At 36.6% G+C, this 25,406-nt stretch overlaps 1 protein-coding gene across 7 annotated transcripts in view; it reads left to right on the forward strand.

Moving 5' to 3' along the window:
* The window catches only part of MAP7 (microtubule associated protein 7), a 237,560-nt gene that overhangs the window by 190,707 nt on the left and 21,447 nt on the right, over window positions 1–25,406 (forward strand). For 4 of the 7 annotated variants that reach the window (XM_031964212.1, XM_031964210.1, XM_031964214.1 and 1 more), the window contains 5 exons: window positions 4,427–4,578; window positions 10,924–11,039; window positions 11,951–12,234; window positions 21,614–21,803; window positions 24,955–25,138. In XM_031964212.1, the coding sequence (XP_031820072.1) occupies window positions 4,427–4,578; window positions 10,924–11,039; window positions 11,951–12,234; window positions 21,614–21,803; window positions 24,955–25,138 (926 nt within the window). The remainder of the gene's footprint in view (window positions 1–4,426; window positions 4,579–10,923; window positions 11,040–11,950; window positions 12,235–21,613; window positions 21,804–24,954; window positions 25,139–25,406) is intronic. The other 3 variants (XM_031964211.1, XM_031964215.1, XM_031964217.1) reach the window with 1 other exon arrangement.

Raw genomic sequence — 25,406 nt, forward strand, 5'->3', positions numbered from 1 at the left:
TAAAAATTTCCAGTGTGGATTATTTTAAGCTGTTATTTAAGAACCTCAAATCACAACACATAAACAGGTCAATTAATTTAACTGTGAATTAATGTAAAGCTATACTTATTAGAAAAGTGTACTTTAATTTCTCCAAGACATCTTTCATCTTGAATTGATTCACCTGTTCCCAAATGCCTTTGAATATAGGGGGATTAAGTGACCAAACCATTTGCCTTTGCCTTCTCCAATTAGAAAACTGCAGATAATTTACATAAAATTCCTCCTAAAGATGCTTTGATTCTGCAAGCTCCTGTCCTTTTCGCCTGCACAAATAATATTACTTTATACTTTTATAGTTATCTTTCATCTAAGGCACTTAAAGGACTTTACTAGTTCTAACCCCATAATTCTCACAACACCCCTATGAGGCACATAAGGTACATGGTATGATTATTCCCATAGCAGAAATGAAGCAGTTAGAAAGACTAAAGGATTTATTCCAGGATGATTCTGTGACAGAGAAAGAAGTGAAATCTACATCTGCAAAATTTCAGATCTCATTATCTCTCCCTGGTCCCTGGGACAGCCATCTGTGCATAATGGGTGTTCAGTTAAAGAGCTAGACCATATTGCTTCTCATCATTTCAAACTCATTACTAGCGTCTAAAAGTGTGGAATTCTGATTTTAAAAGCCATAGTTTTGGGGGTTTGCCCATTGATTCCATCCTTTCATAGTCATCAAACAAAACTATCTTCATTTATACTTAAATGAAGAACACCACAATGGTTGTATGGCTTTGTGATTTATTATGTCTACATTATGTGTTGTTTGATCTCCAATCATTTTTGCCGATTGGGAATTACTTATTTCCTTATGTATACCATTAACATTCATTAGAGCCCTTACTTCTTCCTTCATTCTTTTCCTTTCCCAAGTGATCCCTATTTTCTTACCTCCTTTCATCATTGCACCTGGCCAGAGTAATTCTCATCAAGTATTCTTACAGTTTATCTGTTTTGCAATTCCTTTCACCTGTTTTCCTTTTTCCAAATGGATTTACTCACATAATTCTCTCTGCAGTATGAACCATGTACTTCCTTTTATGTTAATTACTCAATGTAATAAGATAAACCTTATATTGCATTGTTACTGATCGTTGCTTAACTGTACTCTAATATGTTGTCTGTCCATTTCTTATGCCAACAAAATTTTTGAGATTCTCTTATTTCCATTGGAGCTTATGTATGAAAAAATCTTTCAATTAACTTTAATGTTAATATCTTAATTTTTTTATTTCTCCTTTGCTTTCTTTTTAGTCTTCCATTCCTTAGGATTATTCCTTTGCTACACCTCTTTTTCCTAATCACTGCAGGAATGAAGAAAACTAGGCATAAAAGTGTAGGGTATTTTGAAAACTACAACATTTTTCCATGTAATTTTCCATGCCACTTATATAAAGTAAGGTATTAGCTGCTTTCACATCTCAGAAGCAAAAGGGATACCTTACCTCTTACTGACATGGGCAATATACCAGTTATAGAATGAAGAAAGTCTTTCATGGCACTTTTATGTGCCTTTACCTTCAATTGACTTTTCTATAATCATTCAACCCAAACACTTGAAATGTGAGTGATCATTTATTTTAAGATACAGAAGCCTGTTTAGGCAGATGCAGTTTTTCAGAATTCAGGAAATTCAAATGTTTTGAGAGGATTAGGGAAAATTGCCAAGCATGTTTTAAATATGGTGTTTACAGTGAAATAGTAGTTGGAAATTAAGTTACTTCCCATAAGGAAGCAATATCGTTTATTGTAAAAGGTTATTTCATCTTTTATGTGTTGCATCCCTGATCACTTGAACTAAACTAGTAGGTTGTTCCACTGTTTCTCCTTGAGTTAACTTGAGACATGAGGGAGGATTTTTCAAAGACATTTTCACTTTTTAAAAATCTCTATTATTTAAGTATATTATGATAAAGGAGTTTGGGCAGGAAATGAGCACAAATTAGGGTAAGATTATTTCTTCAGAAGATTGAAATTACAAAATGAGTCATTTAAAGAGATCTACCTATTAGAGGAAACACTTAACAGACCAGAAACTCACTGCATCCCTAAGAGGAATTTAAAACTGTCCACCTTATCTGGATGATACCTTAAACAATTAAGATTTGGGATTTTGCAAATGCTACACTGGGGAAGATTTGAATATATTCTCATGTTCTCATTTAATATTATCTCCTGCTACATGATAAACTGTAAACCAATGGGAATGATGAGATTGGCATAGATCCAAGATATTCTCAGAAAATATTCTTCAGAGACCTGCTGAAATTGCATTGCATTTTATAGCAGAAGGGAAAAGGTGTATCTGGATGGTTCATTCCATTTTGAAGGTGAAACTTATGGCCTTGGAGCCAGCATGTTTCTGTTTTTATTTTTTTCCCCCTCAGGGGATTAATGACCAGGAGGAAGCATACATGGCCCTAGGCAGAGCCAGGGGCCATTAGCCTCAATTGATCAATAATCCTGAGGGGGAAAAAATAAAAACAGAAACATGCTGGCTCCAAAGTCATAGGTTTCACCTTCAAAATGGATGTTAATGGCCCCTGGCTTTGCCTAAGGCTATGTATGCCTCCTCTTGGTCATTAATCCCCTGGAAAGATTTAGTTTGTACGAATGACAATATTGAGTGACAATGTTCATAAGCTTAAGAAGCTCTGGAACCTAGACGTTAGGATTTTCCCCTCAGGAAATTAAACTTACTTTTTAAGTGATTGAAAAACAAGTAGTTACTTCTTTTGAGGCTCTTGCAGAATTTGCCATTAGCTGAAAGAAAATCCGATGGCATATCCCATAATTTAATTAGAGAAAACATACAATTATGAACTAATTTTCTTTTGTATATCAAACCTACATGCCGCTGGATGAGAGAGTATGCTGTTTGAAAATTCAAAAATCTCTGATTGCAGATGTCCCTGTTCATAATGTCCCTATTACAAACCTCTAAATTTAAGTATAATCTCTTGCATTCATGAACAATCCCCCAAATTATAGAAATTTATATTTGGTCACATTATAAATAGATCAAGAGATATACCTAATATTTATTTAAATAGTAAAAATGGAAAACTTAAGCCTGAAAACTAAGACTAGCCTTGCCATCTGAGATAATTGAAAATACATTTGATCATCTACATGCATTATTACATAATGATTCTTGTGTAGTATATTATTTTAGCATCCTTAAGGCTATAAAAACATATACTTCATGGTAATACTCATTTTGTGGGGGACAGAAAGTGATAAATGACTGTGCTTTTTAAAAGGTAGCTCAAAAAATTTTTATTTTTGATTAGAAATGAGTGTGCTTTTAGAAAAGCTAAAATATATGTAAGAGTGATTAAAGATTTTAAATATGCTCACATGTTTAAGATTATCTTTGATTTTTTTTTGGCAGTGATGATTATAGATTCACAATTAGAACACTACATCAGCCATCAGGAATCCCTAAGTTCAAATCCAGCCTGAGAGGCTTACTAGCTCTTTGATGCTGGGAAAGTCACTTAATCACTGTCTGCTCCAGTTTCCTCATCTGCAAAATGGGATGATAATAGCACCTATCTCTCTGGAGTCCTTGTGAGGATCAAATGAGATAATTGTAAATAAAGCATTTAGCACAGTGTTTAGCATATTGTAAGGTCCTAGCAAGTGTTTATTATTACCCCCAAAATGTGTGCTTACATACACATTGCTGTCTATTTTAAACACACACACAAAAAAAAAGTATCACTCATGTAATTTGTGGGTTTATAGCTAAAACCTTTATCTTTTTTAAATTATTCTTACTCCTTAGGCTGCTGAACTTTCCTCCTGGCATAGTTATGCTGTGGCTTGCTGGCTGGCTGGCTTGCTGTGTGTGTGTGTGTGTGTGTACCTATCTCTGTTTATCTGTGTCTCTGTCTGTATTTCTGTCTGTGTGTCTCTCTGTCTTTTTTTTCCCCATTATAATGCTAGTTAGAAGAAATCTGACTTCTTTTTACATAACCTTTAAGCCATCCTTAAATCCTGTGTTTGTCTGAAACAAACCATTCTTGTGTCCTCGAAGGTAGATTTTAACCAGAACCATCATTTATTAGATAAGACCATTGCCTGCTGCCTTTCATTATTGGCTACATCTGGATTTTTGATTTGTTGTCTAAATATGGCTGAATCACTCACAACATATCCATCCATTTCATTTGAATCCCATTCATTTCTTTTGAAGGCATCATGAGTTCATGGGGCCATGGGCAGAATTGAGTGATGGTTCTGGGTTACCTAGAGATAATAATATCTTCTCCTTCCTTTTCTTCTTTCGGCTTTGCTCCTTTTCCTGCACTTCGCTTCTGGCTTTCCTTCTTCAATTCTGACACTACCCTGTGTAAAACAATCAACTGCATCCTAGTTATCCCCATTTGTCCTCGTTCAGCATCTTGCAGCCCCATCAACATTATGTCCTACAAAGCTGCACATTGTAGAAATCCAGCTGACCGGCCCAAACTCTTTGTAACACCACCCGAAGGTACTGGGCGAAGGAGAACTCTGCACAACACAATGGTGAGTAATCATTGGGAATGGGTTAATATGGGTGCAGCCCCAACAGACTATTAGAACTACAGAGAGATCCAAGTAACCTTTGGGGGAGAGCAGCTGTACCCTGGCCCCAGTACCTGGAATATGTGCTCTCCTCATGCCCAACTTTTAGAATCCCCAACTCAAAAGTCAAGATATAGCTAAAATTTGAGCCTCTACATGAAGCTCTTCCTGCAACCCCTACCCTACAACACATACACTGTACTGTCAATTGCTTAGTAAGGAAATCTCAGTAAAGAATATCCTCTCCGACTGCAAAAGTGGGATCATCTTTGGCAAGCGAGGGAGGTACATGTACATGCTAGGAAATTAGTTTGGGTGCATTGAGACCACCCAAAGTTGTCTTACCTGGACTACTCCAAATACAATCCAGTAGACAGATGGCTGCTAAATGACTGAGAATCCATCAATTAATAAGTATTTGTTATTTACCTAGTATGTGCCAGGAACTATACAAAATATTGGGGGTACCAAACAAAACACCTTTTGATTAAAAGAATCTTACATTCTTTTAAGGGAAGAATCACATGTACACATAGAAATAAATACAAATACAACTAACACATAATTCCATGTGTGTGTACACAGTATGTTTGTATACATGTGTGTATGTGTAAATAATTTACCTCTTTTTTCTTTTCTTTTTTTTTTTGCTGAGGTAATTGGGGTTAAGTGACTTGCTCGGGGGTCAGCTAGGAAGTGTTAAGGGTCTGAGGTCAGATTAGAACTCAGTTCCTCCTGACTTCAAGGCTGGTACTCTATCCACTTTGCCACCCAGCTGCCCCATTTACCTCACTTTTTAAGGGAAATCACATGTACACATTGAAGCAAATGCAAACAAACATACCTGCATGTGTATTTATACACACACACACACACTACATATATATGTAGGTATATGTGTAAGGATAATTTTATTTGACTTGTGTTTTTGAGGAGTAAGTATCACATGTACACATAGAAGTGAATACAAACATCACATATTTATATGTGCATGTATATACATATGTGCATATGTGTGTTTACATGTATGGTTTGTTCATTTCCCTGCTTGCTTCAGGTTCCTCATCTGTAAAAATGAGTTGGAGAAGAAAATGGCAAACCCCTCCAGTATCTTTGCCATGAAAGTTCCAAGTGAGGTCACAAAGAGTAGGACACAACTGAAAAACAACTAAACAATAAATAATTGATGGGAGCTGGGGAAATCTAAAGAGGTAGGGGACAGAAGGGAGTCTAATATAGGTACTGGAGTCAACCCATTTCTGCTAAGGCACAGAAAGAAACGTGGCATCTTATGTGCCAGTAATGCAAATAGGACAATGTGGGTGGACTATAGAGCATGTGAAGGGGAGTGATGAGTAATAAATCTGGAAAGGTAGGCTGGAGTTAGATTATGAAGAACTTGAAATACCAGAGAGAAATTTGTATTTTATCCTAGATTGGGAGTCACTGGGACTTCTTAAGCAAAGAAATGAGAATCATTAAATATTGTTCCTGTATGATAGTCTCTAGCACTCGTGGGATTACATTAAGGAAAGTCATCTGTAAAGCCCACGATGTCATATGGACTTGAGCTGGTATTGTCATGTCAAACACTAGGGTGACTGTGTTTTGCCTGCCTGTGGTAATGGACAACATCTCCAAAGAGAAGCATGAAAATAATTTCCCACTTTGGTTCTATCTCATCAGTAAAATCTGGATGGCTGATTTTAAATGCATTTACAAAACTAGTACTCTCTTGGTGTTTTTAAGATGCATTTAGTTGAAAGTTAATTTATTGTGGAATCCCCAGTGATTAAGACGCTTGGTTCATCTCCCACTTCAAGATATTTTTGTATGAGCTTGGACAAATCACATTAGTTTTCTGGACAACATTTGTTTGCCTATCTGTGAAATGAGGGGGTTGAACCAGATGGCCTCCAAGGGCCTTCCAGATCTAATCTTTGACCATTAGTCTCTTAAACTTTGATTTTTATATGTCTATTATATGATTTGATCATTAAGGAAAACAACATGTCCATTCTTAATGGAGATGATGCCACAGTCTTGTTCTTTTTCATTACATACCTTGCATATAATAAGGTAGTTTAGAGATTAGTTTGTGATTCCTTTATTTTGAAATGCATGGGTATTTTACATGTACTGGAAGAAATGGCCATTTTTTTTTTCTGTTTTCCCTCTGGCTTTAACTGATTCATCATCCAACTGAAAGACTCCACTAATTATCTAGCCATGATCATAGTATGGCTTGTTTAATGAAAGCCTAGAACACATTATTTTAAAATTTTAATTCTATAGAGTGATGGAGATTTAAGATGAAAGGCTCTTTAAAGGATTTTTCATAGACCTTTGAGGATAACATGTGTGTGATTGGGCAAGCCTGATGTTGGTGCTAACAATTGTTCTAGAATCTATCTTTAATTCTTGATTGAGACACTTGCCAAAGGTGAAGAAATTTTTTGATGTGAGAATTTCATATAATTAACTTTGAACAATTGGGAGAGTTTAGCTTTGCATTTAGAGCCATAGATCTTAGCTGAAAGATTCATCTTCCACACCTTGAATAAATGGAGGAAATTCTGCCCCTAGGGCAAATTTTTTTTTTGGGGGGGGGGGTGGGCAGACACATTTTTGGGAGTCTTGTGAAATCTATGGATTCCTTTTTAGAATAATGTTCACTGAATAAAATAAGTACATAGGATTGGTGAGGTTTAGATTTGGGAAACCCAAATGAAACTAGGGTTTCTGGTGGTCAGGGAGTTAAAGAAGGTCTAGTGTCAGATTCGGGGTTCAGGGAACCAAATAGAGGGGTTTGTCTCCCCTGCAACCCCTTTGGATTTGGCGCAAGCAAAGGTTCTCTGTAAAGGAATTTACAGACCCAAAAACCTAGACTGATAAAAGAGGTTTATTATGGGGATTGGAAGTAAAGTTAAAGTCTGGTTAAGGAAGGTGAGGATAAAGAGTATATGGCACTGGAAAAGAGTATTCCAGTGGGCAGAGGCTCCTTGGGGTGCCAAGCATAGCTTAGCATGACATTTTTGGAACCTCTGCAAAGAGAGGGTTTTACTTTGGCTCTTTTTATAATGAGAGATTTAGCTAAAGGAGGCCTGTGAGTGGAGTCCCAAGTTGGCTCCTAGCTGGGTTTCATTGAGGGCTAGAATTTGAATTGAATTCAATGAGTTTCAGGACTGAGCCGACCCCACCCAGATAACAAAGATGAAATTGTTTGTCCTTGGGGTGGGGTCTCCTCTTCATTTCTCCCCCCCCCTCCCCACAAGCAGTCAAAACTTAAATTCATTTAAGGGAAAAAGGACTTGGGGCAGGGTCCCCTATTGAGGCAGAGTTGAAGGAGATTTTCTCCTTCAAGGATTTTCAGAGTTCTGGTGTCCCCTCTTCAGGATTACTGACAAAACTAATTAGGATAGTTAAAGAAACAAGTTCATGGGTACCATGTTAAGAACCCTATCCTTAAGTATTCCAGATTTAAAAAAAAAAAAAAAAGTACTTAAATCTTTTTTTAAAAAAACATTTTTAAAAGACATTACAGGGAGCAGCTAGATGGCGCAGTTGATAGTATCAACCCTGAAGTCAGGAAGACCCGAGTTCAAATCCAGCCTCAGACACTTAATACTTCCTAGCTGTGAGATCCTAGCCAAGTCACTTAACTCCAATTGCCTCAGCAAAAAAAAAAATAATAATAATAAAAATTTAAAAAACAAATTTACCCTAAAATTAAAAAAAAAAAAAAGGAAAATGAAAGAAGAAAAAAATTATTTCTGCTATAGATACGTGGAAGATCTAGGTTAATGAGGTCACAAATCAATTTTTACTATTAGACAAATATAACATTTAAAGGAGACTATACTGGGAATGGCCCTGAGCAAAACTGAAATGACTTTTTTCTTTGTTGACCTTTTTGTCTCTCAACACTAAAAAAAAACAGTTCAATTGGCAGCTCTCTCTCTCTCTTTTTCCTAGTAGAACCTTACTTTCAGGAAAGGCTTTGATGAGCTATTTTCACCTTATTATGAATTCTCAACTACTGACCCCATCCATACTCTCCTTTTTCAATCAATTGCTAAGGCTTTCTGATTCTCCTTCCACACCATCTCTGGCAGTGGTCTCCTCCTTTCTACTCACAGAGAAATGTTACTACTATGATCATGCTCTTGTCACTTCTCACCTAGATTATTGTGGTAACCTCCCAATTGGTCTCTATGCTTCCAGTCTCTTCCCTCTTTCAATCAGACCTCTGCATAGCTGCCAAAGTGAGATTAGTAAAGCACATGTTTGGCCCTGACTCAGTAAATTCCAGTGACTTCCTATCCCTTCCTTCAACCTAAAAAGAGACAAAATAGAAAATGAATAATAGATTCCTTCTGCCACACCTTGTTAAAATCCAGAATGTGTGAGTGTTAAGACTTGCTTGCCTCCTTCCCATTCAGGCATCTTTCAGACTCAGAGACTTAGGGAAGAAGGAGACTTTTGAGGTTATTTAGTGTCTCTTAAGACAGGAGAATCGACTTGCCCAAAGTCACACAGGCTATGATTAAAAGATCCATGATTTGAACCAAAATCTTTTGGCTCCAATGCTCTTTCTATTGAACTACACAACTTCCCACTACCTTACCCTCTCCACCTTAAAAAGAAATCTGAAGGGGAAAAGTTTTCATCTGATCTTATCTATGTAAAAATGGTATGCAGGACTGGGAGAGAGATCTTTGCTGATTGCACACCCATCTGATTTGTTTTAGGATCAGCTCTCCCAGAGATAGCTCTGACCACAGGTGTAATAAAAGGGTTAAAAAATGGTGTGCTACTTAAAAGGCTCCAGAGGGAAGGTTAGGAAGGAGACCTTGAAACAGTGATTCCCTAGAACCATGAGAGAACTATGATAGTATATAATACAATATATGTTTTTTATACATATATAATAAATAACCACTAGAGAACTAGAAGTAAATAATTCCTTATGTTTACCATATTGGAAAATCTCCTTTTTCAATTTTATCTAAGAAGAAACTTAGCATTATTGGTTAATTGGATCTCTTGTTAGTGACTATTTCTTTAGATTACTAAAAAAAGTGCTAGGTGATAAGGGATTGAGGAAACAATGGAAGAATCAGGTAGACACTCAGATTTCAAGCATAGGATAAGTTAGTTCAGCTGTTGTGATAGTTATCCTTAGAATACTTGTATTTATTTATTGTCTTTGCTCTAGTCCAGATGTTAAAGGGCCAGATTTTTCATTAGAAGTGTTTTGAATATGGAATGACTATTTTATTTAATTCCAGTGGCCTAGCATCATCCCTGCATATAACAGTATTCCTCTGAATTTTGCCTCTGCCCAATCCAATATGGATTCTCTGAAGGAAAAAAAAAAAATCAACCTTCTGACCACCTGATTCAAAACTATAGATAGGCTAGTGTTGAAAACCTTTCTCAGATTTCAGACTTTATCTCTGGTAAAGATTTAAATAACTTAAATTCATGATTTAGTAGCTGAACTTCCACTGAGGATTAGAAAAATACCCAAGATTTACAGGGTCCAATTTCTTTTTCTTTTTTTTTTTTTCTGAGGCAATTGGGATTAAGTGATTTGCCCAAGGTCACACAGCTAGGAAATGTTAAGTATCTGAGAAGATCAGGTCCTCCTGACTTCAGGATGGTGCTCTATCCATTGTGCTACCTAGCAGCCCCTCAGGGTCCAATTTCTTTCATGAAGAAATGCCTTCTGACAATATCAGTATTTAAAAAAAACAAAAGGTATTTCTTTGGGTGCACGAGAGTAAGTCTTTCTCTGTATTTGTTGACAGCAATGGGAGCACAGATTAATACTTCTTTTGACATATGAGAAGACCAAAAGCTAGATCTGAGAAACCACCTTGGTAGGTTTTAGGAGAACAAAAGGTGATGAAACTGAGTTTTGAATTAAAAAAAAAAAAGTTAAACATTTCTAAAGTGTATGGAGCATCCGGGTAATTAAGTTATACTCTAAGACTTTTCCTAGATCTGAAGCACGAATTTTTTTTTTAAGGGGCAAACTATGAATCATGGAGTCAGCATAATCGGTCCCTCATCTTGCTGATTAAGGTCAAATCCCTGTTTCCAAGCCAGCAGGACCTTGGGAGGCCCTTTTGTTTGGCTTAAATTGTGACACCTTGTGATAGCCTGCCCAAAACATTAGAATAGGCATTATTTGATCCTATCACCAACAACCACCACCAAATGCTGACTGGATAAATTCGTTGTCTCTGCTTGTAGAGGATCTAATTCTTGTGTGTTTCTTTTTTTTTTTTTTCAACTTAGGGTCATAAAAGAGAAAAGGAGAGAGAAAACATGCCCTTCCATCTCATGTCTGGCATCCGAAGAACCCTGTCTCCATCAAACCCCAAAACTAGATCACCAGCTCCCTCCACAGTTTGGTAAGTGAAGTGCCAGAGGCTAACTTTACCTGAGAATCATCTCAGGTATGGGAAGCTGCCATTCCTCAACTGAGCTCCTTTCTAGAGGCTTTGTTGTTCTCATTTTGTTGTATTCATTTTTTTCATCGAAAGAAACTAGATCCAATGGTCTTGTGAAGAGAGCCATCTGTTCTCAGAAAGAAGATTGTGGAGATTGAGTGTGGATTACAACATTGTATTTTCCTTTTTTTGTTGTAGTTTGCTTGCATTTTGTTTTTTTCTCATTTTTTTCCTTCTTTAATCTGATTTTATTGTGTGTGCAGCATGATTAATTGTGGAAATGTATATAGAAGAATTGCACATGTTTAACATATATTGGATTACTTGCTGTCTAAAGAAGAGGATAGGGAGGAAGAGGAAGAAAAAATTGGAACACAAGGTTTTACAAGGGTGAATTTTGAAAATTATCTATGCATATATTTTGAAAATTAAAAAAAAACTTTTATTATTAAAAAAAAAACACTAGGGATGATGGTGGGAAATCACCCATTTTTAAAAGTAAACAAATTTCCTTTTTCAGCCACTTAGGAGACATAATTAAATAAATAATTGAATATTCTTAACTCTTTCTTGGGGATCCATTAGGAAATACTTATTTGCCTGTCACTGTATTAAGCAATAGAGAGATAGGCAAAAATAACTGCCTCTTACCTCAAGGAGTCCATTCTATTAGGGGAAAGAATATATACACATGTAATTAGTTTAAGAACTATTTAAAATAAATGTAACATAAGTTGAGGGAAATCAGCATATTAAGATTGCTTCAAGATAGCAGCACTTTTTCTTTTGGAAAGAAGAAAATCGAGTTGCTGGTACAAAGAGTAATTCTGACATGTCTCCTTTTATGCCACATTTCCTCATTTTTTTTCCAGGCACCCATCCAAGTCCTTGTCTCATTTGCCTGGCACACCCAGACCAACATCCTCCTTGTCACTTGGCCCATCCAAAACTACTGCTGCTCAGGCACGGCCCCCGTCCCCTGGCAACATCCGGCCTATCAAGAAAGAAGTCAGACTTGAGTTGGAGAAAAAAGACTCTGAGAAAAAACCTGAGAAAGTAGTTGAAGCATCATCACTAGAAGGCCAAATTCCTTCAGTGAATGCTGAAGAACATACAAATGAGGAAGGCTCACCTGTCAAGCCAGAGGCTGCTCCAGGTAAGTCTTAACTCTCCCAAGAACCCAACGCAGTTTTTAGTACATAATAGACATTTAGCAAATGTTCATTGTTTTGTTGTTAGACCTGGTGCTTTGAGGGACACCATTTCCCAGCCTAATCTGCAATCCTTAGCCATACTTCTTGGATTTCTTTTTCAAATGGGGATCTTAAAAGAATTGTCTTGTTTTATTCCCCTTTTGGGGTCTCTGATTTGTACCTGTTTGGGTATTTCTTTTCACCCATACACCTGGACATCTTCTCTGTAACTTAATTTTAAAGAGTTTCCTAGCTCACTGACAAGTTAAGTGACTTGTCCAGCATCACACAACCAGTATGTCAGAGAGGAATAAAAGGACTATTATGCGATTGTGAAAACTTAAAAAGGTAGACTGTATTTCAGTAAGCAATTTAACATCTTCTGGCATTAGGATAGGACATTAGGATTAGTGACATTAGGATAGGAGCAGAGAAAATGGTTGGCTCAGTGATCCATGTTTGGGGATTAGCAGGGCAGAATCAACAAAGTGGACAACAGAATTGCAGGATCATAGAACATGAAAAGTGAATGGGCAACCTGGTCCAACTCTTCTATAAAACAAATTCCACAATACCCATAAGCCATTTAGCCTCTGCTTTGGATCCCATTTACAATGCTTTTAACAAGGATTGTCCACTTATATCTCCAAGGAGGATGAAGGGAACTCTTTACCTGCAGAGATAGCTCATTCTGCTTCTGAAAACTGTACTTATTAGGATGTTCCCTTCCCCCCAATATCAAGCTTAAATTGTTTTCTTTGAAGTTTCTAGCCATTGTTCCTGGTTCCACTCCATGGGATTAAACAGAATAAATCTAATCTCTTCATAAGCTGGCCCTACAAAATACATATCTGTATTGTTTCCTTTGAGTCTTCTTTTGTCCACCTAGTTTCTTTCTGCTATCCTCATATGACATGGGCTCAAAGCCCATTACTATCATTCTGCTGTTTTCTTCTGATCACTCTGTAGCTTGTCACTGTCCTTCTTAAACCATGGGAGAACAAAACAGAATATTGCAGATGAAGCATAACAGAGGCAGAGTACAGAAGGACCATCACCGCTATATTCCTGGAAGCTATGTCCTTAATACAACACAATTGCCTTGGCTACATCACCCTGAGGCTCATATTGAGCTTACTGTCAAAAAAAAAAAAAAAAAAAGAATCCTTAGTTTTTTTTTCAAAGCAACTTGCTGATTCTAAGGTGGACTGACCTTCTCAAGATCATGACTGTAAAGCAAAGAAAGTTGAACTAAAAGGTGGGGTATCTTTGGAAAAAGGGGAGATGGGACTGAAGATCATGATGGAGTCAGAAAAAAAAAAGAGTTGGGCGACATGGGCGGGGGGTGAAGGGGATAAGATATTGTGATCAGAGAAGCAGATTCTAGATTCAGCACATTGGAGGAAAAACAGCTTCCAGTGAAGATGTGGTTTAAGTCATAATCACTGGATTTGATGTTAAACCTCTGCTCTCTCATATATACTTGTAGGTGAGTCTAGGAAAATCACTTTATCTTTTAATATTAGTAGCAATGACAGTAAATATAATAATAATGCTTGAGGCACTCTCAACTTAATCCTACTTTTAGTGACTAAGTGATATAAGATGAAGTGATAGACAAACTTAAGTGCCTCATTGGCCATATATATAATGCTATCTTGATTCAATACGGAACTTGCCTCTAGCCTTTGCTTCAAACTGTACTTTAGAAATTGTTATAGACATTTATTCAGACACTTAAGATAATGGGATGAGATTTCTCATCTTATGTGTACAAAAATTATCAAAATTAAAGTGGTTATTCTATTTTTATTTGAGTCTGTAGACTCTTTCTATTATGATTCCCTATTATATTTCTAAAAGTGGATGTTCCATACCTTCTCTTCCCTCACTTACATACATGACTATAAAAGGAAGTGAGTTAGTTATTCATCAGAAATGAAGAATGGCCAGTCCAGGTATTGCACAGGGATCCCAGAGATATTAAGGAGAATGTTCACAAACAAGAAGTCCAGGCCATGATAAAAGGCCTAGATACAATGAGGAACTGTGGATTTTTAGCCTGGAGAAGAGATTTAATGGGGGGAAGAATTGTTATCAAATACTTGAATGGCATTTATGTAGAAGAGGGATTCAGATTGCTATGTATGTGACTTCCTTGAAGCCAAGAGGGCAAAACTAGAAGAAATAGGCAAAAATCACCAAAGAATTGATTAGCCCCTTCTAAGGAAAATTTTCCAAACAGCTGTCCAAAAGAGGAATGGAATTGACTGCCTCAGAAGCTAGTAGTAGGTTTCCCTGTACTAAAGGACATCAAGCAGATACTAGATAATTGGATGGGAATGTTGTAAAGGCAGTTTTTGGAATAGATGATCTTCCCTCTAACACTGAATTCTCTAATACTACTTTAGGCACAGATGCTAAGAAGATATCAGTATGTGTATTTTTCTCAAAAAATTATAAAATGAAAGGAAGAAGGAAAGGGAAAGAGAATAACTATTTATATAGCACTTACTATGTGCCAATCACTATGCTAAGAGTTTTACAAATATTCTCTCTTTTGATGTTCATAATAGCCCTACAAGGTGTAGCTACTTTTATTATCATCATTTTAACTCAGGCTAGGTTGATTTGCTTAGAATCATACAAGATAATAAGTATCCAAGTTTCTGAAAGAATACTGAATGAGGTTTTAATCAATTAGCAAATATGTATTATATATTTACTATATGCCAGGCATTCTACTCAATGTCAATCATAGCAAGGCAAAATAAAATAGTTTCTGCCCTCAAGGAGTTTACATTCCAATAACAAAGGCAATACACACATATTTAGACTTATACAAAACAGATACAAGATAGCCTGGTGGAGGGAGGAGAGAGACAAGGGTATCAGCTACTAAGGGGGCTTGAAAGGTCTCATGTTTAGCTCATTCTTGAAGGAATCCAGGAAATTCAAGTATAGGGTGACTGAAAGACAGCTCTTACTAATGTATTAAGGTGGGAGATGGAGGGGTTCTATGTAAGGAAGAGCAAGTAGGCAAGTCTGTCTTGAACCATATATAAAGTGCTTAAAGGGGACTAGAGAGGTAGGCTGGGGCCCAATTCTGCTATTAACTAGGTATGTGGCCTAAGGTGAATCATTTAACCTCTCCACACCCAGTCTTATCTATGAAATAGGAATGATAGATTCATATCTCTGTAAGAGAGTTCAAAGGGGATCCTATATCTTTTCTGTCAACCTCTGAAGATTACTGTGAGGATCATGAGATAAGACAGTGCTTTGAAAATTGTAAAGTTCTATGTGACATTATTATTGATGTTTATTTGTTTGAATCTTTAAATCTGTCTTTGCCCATATTGACAGCATGCCAGAGCTATCAGTGTAAGAGATTTTGGATTATCTACTATTTTGTGTTTGTTGTCCTTTATTAGCACAGCAAATCAATTACACTTATGAAGGTTTTGGAATTCAGTTTTATCTAGTGGAATGTATTTATAGATTCAAAATTAAAGTCTAATTTGTGTTTACTTCTGGTAACTAGGATTTAGATTACATGTTTTCCAAAAGTAAATTTTTAATATTCAAAAAAAACTTTATATGACATTTAAATTTTTATATTTCAAAATAAGGCCAATTTAAAATCCTCATGTCCTATTATGTCTTTTTGAAATAGAAAGCAAAAAGTAATGAGAGCAATCATCTGAGTAGCTGTTTTGTTAAGAGTTTTCCTATTGTCAATTAAATATATAGTAAGATAGGGAAAAAATAGAAGGATTATATTAGATTTCATAAACTTGAATGCAGCATTTATTAAGTATGAAATGCAAAATATTTTATTAAACACTGGAAATATAAATAGAAGGCATAAGGACCTCTCAGTCCATTGGTCCTTCCCATTGGGGAAGACAACACATATGAAAAGCTTCATTTGTAAGTTAAATAGAAAAGTCCCATAGTCCTTAGGGTACAGTGACAATAGGGTAATATCTCTTTTAAAGTTACTTTCATGTCCCTGATTAAATCGCATCCATTTCTGATGTTGGGCCATTTGACAGTTCCAAAGATTTTGGTATTAAGAACTTTCTTCTTTGGGTCTTCAGTAGAAATGTCAATTTGGGCACCGGCAGGAGCAGTTACCAGATGTCATTCCAAAGGCTCTTAGATTCAGGATCCTGAGCTATCTCCATTTTGGGCAGAGGGGAAGTGTGATCAAAGTGGTTTTGATAAACTGACCTGCCCAGCATATACTTCTTGTCTCCCTCTCTCAGGATGCTTTGCTACATCAGGTAGGCTGGCTTGCCTGCTCATTAGTGGCAGTTGGTTGGCAATTGTTGGGGAAGGCGGGGCCCTTCTCCACAGCAGATAATGGCTGTGAAGGTTAGACCTGGAAGCAGGACCAATAGTCTGGTGGGGGAGGGTGCTGCTCTTCCTAAGGCTTCTGTGCTTATCTGCCTGTTGGTGACAGTTGGTCAGCAGTTGCTGGTGGTAATAAGGGAGGTAAGTTCCCCTCTCCACAATGATTTCTCCCCTTCTTTGTAGCTGTGGGAGCTGGGCTAGAAGCAGGTCTGGGGCTTGGGGGGGGACACTGCTATTCCCAAGGCTTTTTGGCTTGGAGTTCTGGACTGTTTCTATCAGCGTCCATGAAAAGATGGTGGTCAAGGTGGTGGTGATTCTACTTGCGCCACACAAGAAGCTACCTGCTATTTCTCTCTCAGGGCCTTTTGTTTAGCAGTTGGCAAGGGATAGGTGAACCCTTCTCCACGATTATTGAGCCAATAGCAGGACCAGTGGTACTGTGAGTACTTTTACTCATAGTAAAGAATATGCATAAACTTGCAAAGCCTGTAAAAATGACAACTACAAACAAACAAAAATTTTTTTTCTTTTTACACAGATGGAGATTCTGGGGGGTTGATGCTTGATTATGGCAGAAATAGAAATAGAACCCATGACTCCAATTCAATCTCTTATTCCATTTATAGCTTTAAAATTATTTTTGACAATATAGTTACTATGTGACATTAGAGATAGGAACCTGGGCCTATGAAGAACTCCCAGATGAGGTAATTCCCTCTACCAGAACTGCCTAGAGCACTAAAAAGTTAATAACTTTCTTGAGGGGTTGAGATTATCTTTATTTGCATATACATTTATCACTAAAACATTTAGAAGCAATTGAGTTGCTTGTGTTAAATTAGAGTGAGGAAGATAGGTTTGAAATCTAAAAAGGCAAATTGTTTCCCCTCTCTCAGCCTCAGTTTCCTCATTTGCAAGTGGGGATCTCAAAGAATTGCTGTTAGGACAGAATGGAAGTATACATGAAGCTCTTTGCAAACTTTTACCTTGCTATGAAAATGTTAGCTATTACAAAGTATCAAGTGCTGAATATGTGCAATACACAAGACAATGGAAAAGTTTATAATTGAGCAAAAGAAAGTTAGATGAACATAGGACAGATGGACCCTCTATGCCAGATATTGAGCTAAGCACTGCAAAAGATTGGGGAATATTGAATAAATAAAAATAAAACTGTAGATGGATACAGAATAGCATTGTAAAGGGTTAGACTCTCTATGGACCCAGGGCAAATAGGTAGTGAGGCAGAATGCTGGCTCTGGAGAGGAAGGCGCCCTCTTTGTGACTTCAAGTCTGGCCTCAGATACTTATTCTGGCTAAGTGACTTAATCTTGTTTGCCTTAGTTTCTCATCTGTCAAATAAATATGAAGAAGGAAAATGGCAAATCACTCCAGTATCTTTGCCAAAAAAAAAAACTTAAATGGGGTCATGAAGAAGTATCTGAATTATAAACTGAGGAAGTCATTCATGACTGAAAGAACCCGACTGACCAACAATATATCCAGTCCTCTTCTAGATTGTAATGTATCCATAAATTCACTGAATATTTTGACAATGAGATATATTTCTCAAACCAGTACTCTCTTTGATGGTATGTATAGATGCACTATGCACACAGGTTTATTCTGCTCAAATCATTTCTTTACTTAGTGCTTCCATTGCCCAAAAACCACACTAAAAAGAAAAAAATTTTTATGTGGACACTAATTGGGTTTTTTCTGCTTACATTTGAGAAATCCATAACATATAATTTAACGTGTATTGGTCTACCTGCAATCTGGGGGAGAGGGGGAGAGGAAAGAGGGGAAAACTTGGAACAAAAGGTTTTGCACTTGTCAATGCTGAAAAATTACCCATGCATATATCTTATAAATAAAAAGCTATAATAAAAATAACCCACAAAAAAGAGAGAAATCCAGTTTTCTAAAATGTCCAGAATTTTATCCAGAATTTACAGCTTTTATATTTTTAAAACTGACTGTACTTCCCTTTATCACCTAGTTTGAAAGTATGCATTAATTAACTCATACTAGAATTTTCTTCAAACCATGACAACATATGCCAAAGTAGAATCAGAACATAATTTATCTAAAATCCCATGTTAATAAAAATCAGTGTTGCAATAGAAATTTTGCTATCTTTGGGCTGAAATAATACAACTAAAAGTTGCCAATCTAAAGATCATCAATGGGATGCAATTGAGGAGTTTTTAGGAAAAAAGAGAATAGGAGTTCTTGCTTGAAGGGTTTTAAGATGTCTTTTACTTCTGTTGCCTATTTTCAAATCTGAGTCTAATGATGATGGACAAAGGAGTAAAATTTAAAATGAACACTAGGATTCCTGAGATACTTCTTGGCCATTCTCCCTATGCCCTTTAGTAAATTCACTCAGCTTCTATGCATGTGATATATCTTTACTTATAAGTTAATGCAATATTTCAGGCATCAGTGATTTAATAATCATTCTGGGTACTCTTTCCATTGAGACAGATTTCAACCCCTCTGTGACCACATGTACAGTATTTGCGAATTGCCAAGCTGAGGCACATGTTCATGTATAGTCATGGGCTATGGAATCTCTCTGAACTTACTTAGAAAATTCCTCTCAGGGAGGAATCTCTCTGAACTTACTTAGAAAAATAAATATTATCTCTTATCAGTTAGCAAATAAGCATTTTTAAAGTGCATACTACATGCTAGGCCCACACTTCTGTTTTTCCAGGATAGATTAGGACACAGGTTCATCAACACCCCATGATGAAGCATTAGAATGGAACTTTGTAGGGAAAAAACTGCAAAATTTTATAGAGAGAGATAGATAGATAGGTAGATATATATGTATGTGTATATATATATAATATATAATATACATACTAAAAAAAAGTCAACATCATTGATGAGATATGGGAATTTGCCTTTATAAATTACATTGAAATGCATGAAGAAAATTGAAACTATAATCCATCCTGGAGCACAAAAAAGGCTGGGGTAAATAGTGGTCAGTAGGAAAATGTCTTATGTACATTGTTTCAGGGCAGTCATTGACTTAGTGTTCAGAGTTTGCTTGCCCATGGGTGGACATAGTCATGTAAAAGTAAATATGCAAAATGTCATGATGTTCTGTCTCTGCCTCCCTGCCCCCTCTAGAGGTACTAGAGAGAGTTGGGAAAGGACCAAAGAAAATCTCAGAGCCAAGATTGTCTGCCTATGTTTTGTTTCCACTTAGGGTACTCTCCTGTTAGGCCCCGGAAAGCCCAATGAAGGCATTAACATTCACATTTACAACTCTTAGGATCAGAAGATGCTAGAGAGTGATTAAAGCATGAAGGAAATGTGACAGAAAGAAGATAGATGAGTAATATAAAAGGAAGTGTTGTCAGAAGAGGGGAAAAGAATAATGAGAGATTTAAAAAGCCCAAAGAAGATAATGTGTATATTCATTTGTTCGATAAACATTTATTCATTGCTCAGCCTGAAAGCAAGTGTATTTTCTGGGTGCTTGTTTTTACTAAGGTATAAGACAGGATATATGGTATAAAGCAGGATAATCCCTGCTTTCAAGAATACAGAATACAGTCAGCAGAAAAACTTATATTAGAGTGAAATTAAATGACCAATAATCACAGATTAGGGAAAAGACAGACATAATACAGCTAACATTTCTGGAGTGTTTTATAGTTTGGAAAGCACTTTACATATCTAATTTGAGCATCACAACCACGACACAAAGTAGGTGCTATTAATTATCTCCATTTTGTGGATGAACAAACTGCGGCTAAGAAAGGATAGGTGGCTTGCCCAGAGTTTCAAAGCTGCTGGGTGTTTGAACAAATTCAGTCTCCCTGAAGACATTTCCAATATTCTTTCTGTCTACTGTAATGCCAGCAACTACATTAAAATTGACAGCTACCAGAGATGATATGATGCTAGGATCTCACTGTAATATGTGGTTGATCCTAGATGATATAGGGCAGTGGTATCAAACTTATATAGAAACAGACATCACCAGGTCCGTTAAACTGAATAATAAGGATCCTTGTGGGTTACATATTTACTGAGAAACCATGCAGTAATATATGTTTTGGTGGAGTTTTATTTTTTTTAATGTTTCCCAATTATATTTTAATCTGGTCAGGGCCTCATTTGGTTGAGTTGCCCGCAGCCCAGGATTTAACACTTCTGTTGTGTATACAGTACAATTGCATACTGAATCCCCAATTTTCTTTTTCATCTTGTATTGGAGCATGACCTCCGGACTTTTGGATAGGAGCTAGGAGGGTATAATGAATGGCGAGGAATTTCTTTTTATATTTTTTATGACTCTAGTGAAAAAACTTTGGAATTTGAGTTGTTGGTTGTTGCTTCTTCATCTCTCAGTCAAACAGATTAAGATGAAGGTATGGGATACACAAACATAGGCAAACATTGTATGTCCTTTAGCCATAGCCCACTCCTTCCTGATAACAGTGTGAGAGGTAAGAAAAGTGTAGCCTCAGTACATCTCATTCCTGGCTCATGATGACATGATTTCAGCTGTAAATCTCCATGGTAAGAATGCTAAGGATTGGATTACACCATAGTTAAGACTATATAGACTATAATAGTATTACTATTAGTAATTACTGGCTATCAAGTTAAAGGCAGTGAAGAAATGAGACAAATGGAAAATTTTATCTTCCATTTTGTATATTTCCATACTCACGGTGGGTACTTGATGTATGTTATTGATTGATTTGTACGTAAACAAGGCCTTGTGTAAGAAGAATTAATGTTTACTTTGCTGTGTATGTTTAAGTAAACTTTTTTTGTCATTTATTGCCTAAATTTAGGAATAAAATTTTGCAGCAGGTTCTTGAAGCCTCAGAATTTTTTCTTGCTGTTTTTTGGACCCTGAATTATAAACTGAGAGTCTCTGGACCATTTTGTCTGTTCTTTTCATGGGATTTGTTTCCAATGAATTTTATTTCTCCTTGAATTGAACAGCTGCTCCAGCCACTCCAGCATCAGTGCCATCTCTGCCAGCCACTGCACCTTCATCTGGTTTGGGTAAGACCTCTGCAGGAACCACTGACCCAGAAGAGGCCACAAGACTGCTGGCTGAGAAGAGGAGGCTAGCTCGGGAACAGAGAGAGAAGGAAGAACGGGAGAAGAAGGAACAGGAAGAGCTTGAGAGGTAAAAGAGCAGAGTTGATTTTTGAGTAAGGGTCTGCCAGAAAAATCATATCTGAATGATAAATGGATCAGTCCTTAAAATAATATTGATACAAACTAAGTTTTTAAAAATGTAGATAGCAGGTATTTACATAGTGCTCTAAGGTTTACATAGCACTTTCCACATATCATCTAATCCTCACAAAAACTCTGGAAGAGAGGTTCCATTATTACCGCATTTTACAATTGGGGAAAACAAAGGCTGAGATAGTTTAAGGGTCATACAACTAGTGTCTGAAGCAGGATTTGAACTCCAGTCCTTCTGTCTTCAAGTCCAAGTAAGCTATTTCAGAAGCTTTATTAAGTAGTATTCATCTATCCATTTGGTATTTTTTAAAATAATAAATTTTTTAAAATAATATAAATTGTCTTCCTATGAAGAAACTTCTAACTTATATGAAACACAAATGCTCCATTCCTGTGGTATTTTGCTCAGATATTATCCCAAGATGTTAGACACTAAAGTCAACAAATTTACTTAGTTAGTCTTGCCCTGTAGGATAGGGTCAAGCTATTTTTTAACTCTGGCCAGTAAATTTGCAAGTGCTTGACCTTGGACATCAACATGGAGTAGTGTAATAAGTGCTGCCTCTGGGTCAGCAGGCTTGCTTTCTTTTTCTTTTTCTTTTTTTTTATATTTTACAATTATTTTTAAAAGTCACCCTTTACCCTCTTTTTATTTAATATTTTATTTACCCTCAGGTATATGGAAAACAATTTTTAACATTTATTTTAAAACTTGGAGTTCTATATTCTCTTCATTCCCCCAACCCATATCAAGAAAACACATGTGAAGTTATATAAAACATTTCCATAAAAGTCATGCTGCTAAAGAATACATAGACCTTCCCCTCCAGAAAAAAATAAATAAAATAAACTGAAGAAAAATAAGTTTGTTTAAAAAAGTATGTTTCAATTTTTTTCAGACACAATCAGTTCTTTTTTGTGGAAATGGATAATTATCCTTTGTCATAAGTCCTTCAGAGTAGTCTTGGATCATGTACTACTGAGAATAGCCAATTCATTCACAGTTGATCATCCCACAATTTTGCTAGACGATCCATTTCACTTTTTCATGAGATCTTAAAAATCTTCTGAGAGCATCCTACTCATCATTTCTTATAATATTCCATCATAATCACATGCCTCAATTTATTCAGCCATACCCCAATTGATAGGCATCCCCTCAATTTTCAAATTTTTTGCCTTGGGAAAAGAGCTGCTACAAATATTTTTGTGCATTTAAGTTTTTACCTTTTTTTTAATATCTTTTGGGATAAATGCCTAATAGTGGTATTGTTAGATCAAAGAGTATGCATGATTTTTATAGCCTTTTGAGCATAGTTCCAAACTGCTCTATAGAATGGTTAAATAATTTCAAAATTCCACCAACAATGCATTAAGGTCTCATTTTCCTCACATTCCCTCCAACAATTATCCTTTTCCTTTTGTGGCCCATTAGTCAATCTAATAGGTATGAAATAATACTTCATAACTATTTTAATTTGTATTTCTCCAACCAATATTGAATTAGAGTATTTTTATATGACTATAAATTGCTTGATTACTTCATCTGCAAATCATATCTTTTGATCATTTATCAATTGGAAAATGATTTTTTTTTATCTTTGACTGAATTCCCTATGCATTTGAGAAATGAGGCCTTCAGAGAGACTTGCTTCAAAATTCTTTTCACAATTTCTTTTGCTAACTTTATTCCCCCTTCCATTTATTCTGTTCTCTCTCTCCTTTCACCCTGCCCTTCCTCAAAAATATTTTGCCTTCTGACCACCTCCTCTCCCAATATGCCCTCCCTTATATCACCCTCTTTCTTTCCTCTCCTACTTTCCTGCAGAGTAAGATAGATTTCCATACTCATACTGAATATTTGTATTATTTCCTCTTTGAGGAATTCTGATAAGAGTAAAGTTCACTCACTTTCCTTCCCTTCCTTTGTTTCCCTTTACTGTAAAAGCTTTTTCTTGCCTCTTTTATAGCAGGCAGGTCTTAATTTCAAAACATAGTTTTGCCACTTACTACATGTGTGATCTATTAGACAAATCACTTAACCTTTCTGGACTACAGTTTACTTATTTATAAAATGAATATTTTATATTTATGTTTATTTATTTATAAAATGAAGGGAATGACCTCAATGATCTGAGGTCCCTTTGTGGTCCATCATATGATGATGGGATTAGGATTCTTCCTTTATTAGGCAGAATGATCCAGATGGCAGCAAGATGGCACAGTGAACAGAGTGCCAGGCTTGAAGTTGGAAAATTGTTTCAGTTATTTCCAGCTCTTTGTGACCCCATTTAGGATTTTCTTAACAAAGAAACTGGAGTGGTTTGTCATTTCCTCTGCAGATCATTTGACACATGAAAAACTGAGGCAAGCAGGGTTAAAAGAGGGTGACACAGCTAAGTCTTCCTGACCCTATGAGCAGCTGGGAGAGAATATAAGACGTAGAATCAGCTAGGTGGCACAGTAGATAGAACACCAGCTCTGAAGTTAGGAGGACCCAAGTTCAAATCCGACCTCAGATACTTACTAGCTGTGTCACCCTACTCAAGTCACTTGACCCTATCTACCCCAGTTTCCTCTTCTATGAACTGAAAAAGGAAATGGTAAACTCCTCTAGTATCTTTATCAAGAAAATCCCAAGTGGGATCATGAAGAATTGGACATGAAAATGACTAAATAACAATAAATGACCCATTAGAAATAGGTCGATGCAATTCCATCTCAATTACTGGCAAATAATTTAAGGTTCATACTCATGGTCAAAGAATAGTAATCAGACCCTTTATAACATGGACTGGTTTTTCTGAATTTCTTTGAAATGAAAAGTTTCCATTTAGTCACTGAAGCAGCATAGTATTAGATCTCAACTTTGGAGGACAGTCAAATCTCTGAAGGTGTGAACCTCCTGTAAGGTATATAAGGTAACTTATTCTCATTGTATTTCTTGAAATATTCACATTTTATCCTTTATCACTATTCAAAGTTCTCAGTGGAGATTTTCTGCCAGTCATATCGGCCAATCATCTCTGTAATAACCCACAATCCAGAACTCCTTCAGGCAACTCTTTGTCCTGCTCCCTTCCCAGGAGGAAGAAAGAGGAATTAGCTCAGAGAGTAGCTGAAGAAAGAGCTCGTCGAGAGGAGGAGGCCCGAAGGCTCGAGGCTGAGAGGGAGCAGGAACAGGCCCGGGAGAGGGTAGAACAGTTGCGGCGGCAAGAAGAAGAACGAGAGAGACGAGAAAGAGAAGAAATGGAGCGGGTCCAGAAACAGGTGCGTGGATGCCTGGAAGGGGAGCATGTTTTCAAAGGGCTTAGGAGATCCCCTGTGATTATTCCTCTTCTGTCTCAGGTTTAGTTTAAAAAAAAAAAAAAAAAAGTAAAAGACATTAGGGTAGAGACTTTGGACTCAGACCAGCATGCAAACCTTCTGCCTCTTATTTCTTGTATGATCTTGGGCAAGTCATTTAACTTATTTCCTCAGCACTTAAAAAGTAGTAGTTGTTGGACTAGATTGCCTCTTAGGTTCTTTGTAGCTCAAA

The sequence above is a fragment of the Sarcophilus harrisii genome, chromosome 4, assembly GCF_902635505.1.
Source record: "Sarcophilus harrisii chromosome 4, mSarHar1.11, whole genome shotgun sequence".
NCBI lineage: Eukaryota > Metazoa > Chordata > Mammalia > Dasyuromorphia > Dasyuridae > Sarcophilus > Sarcophilus harrisii.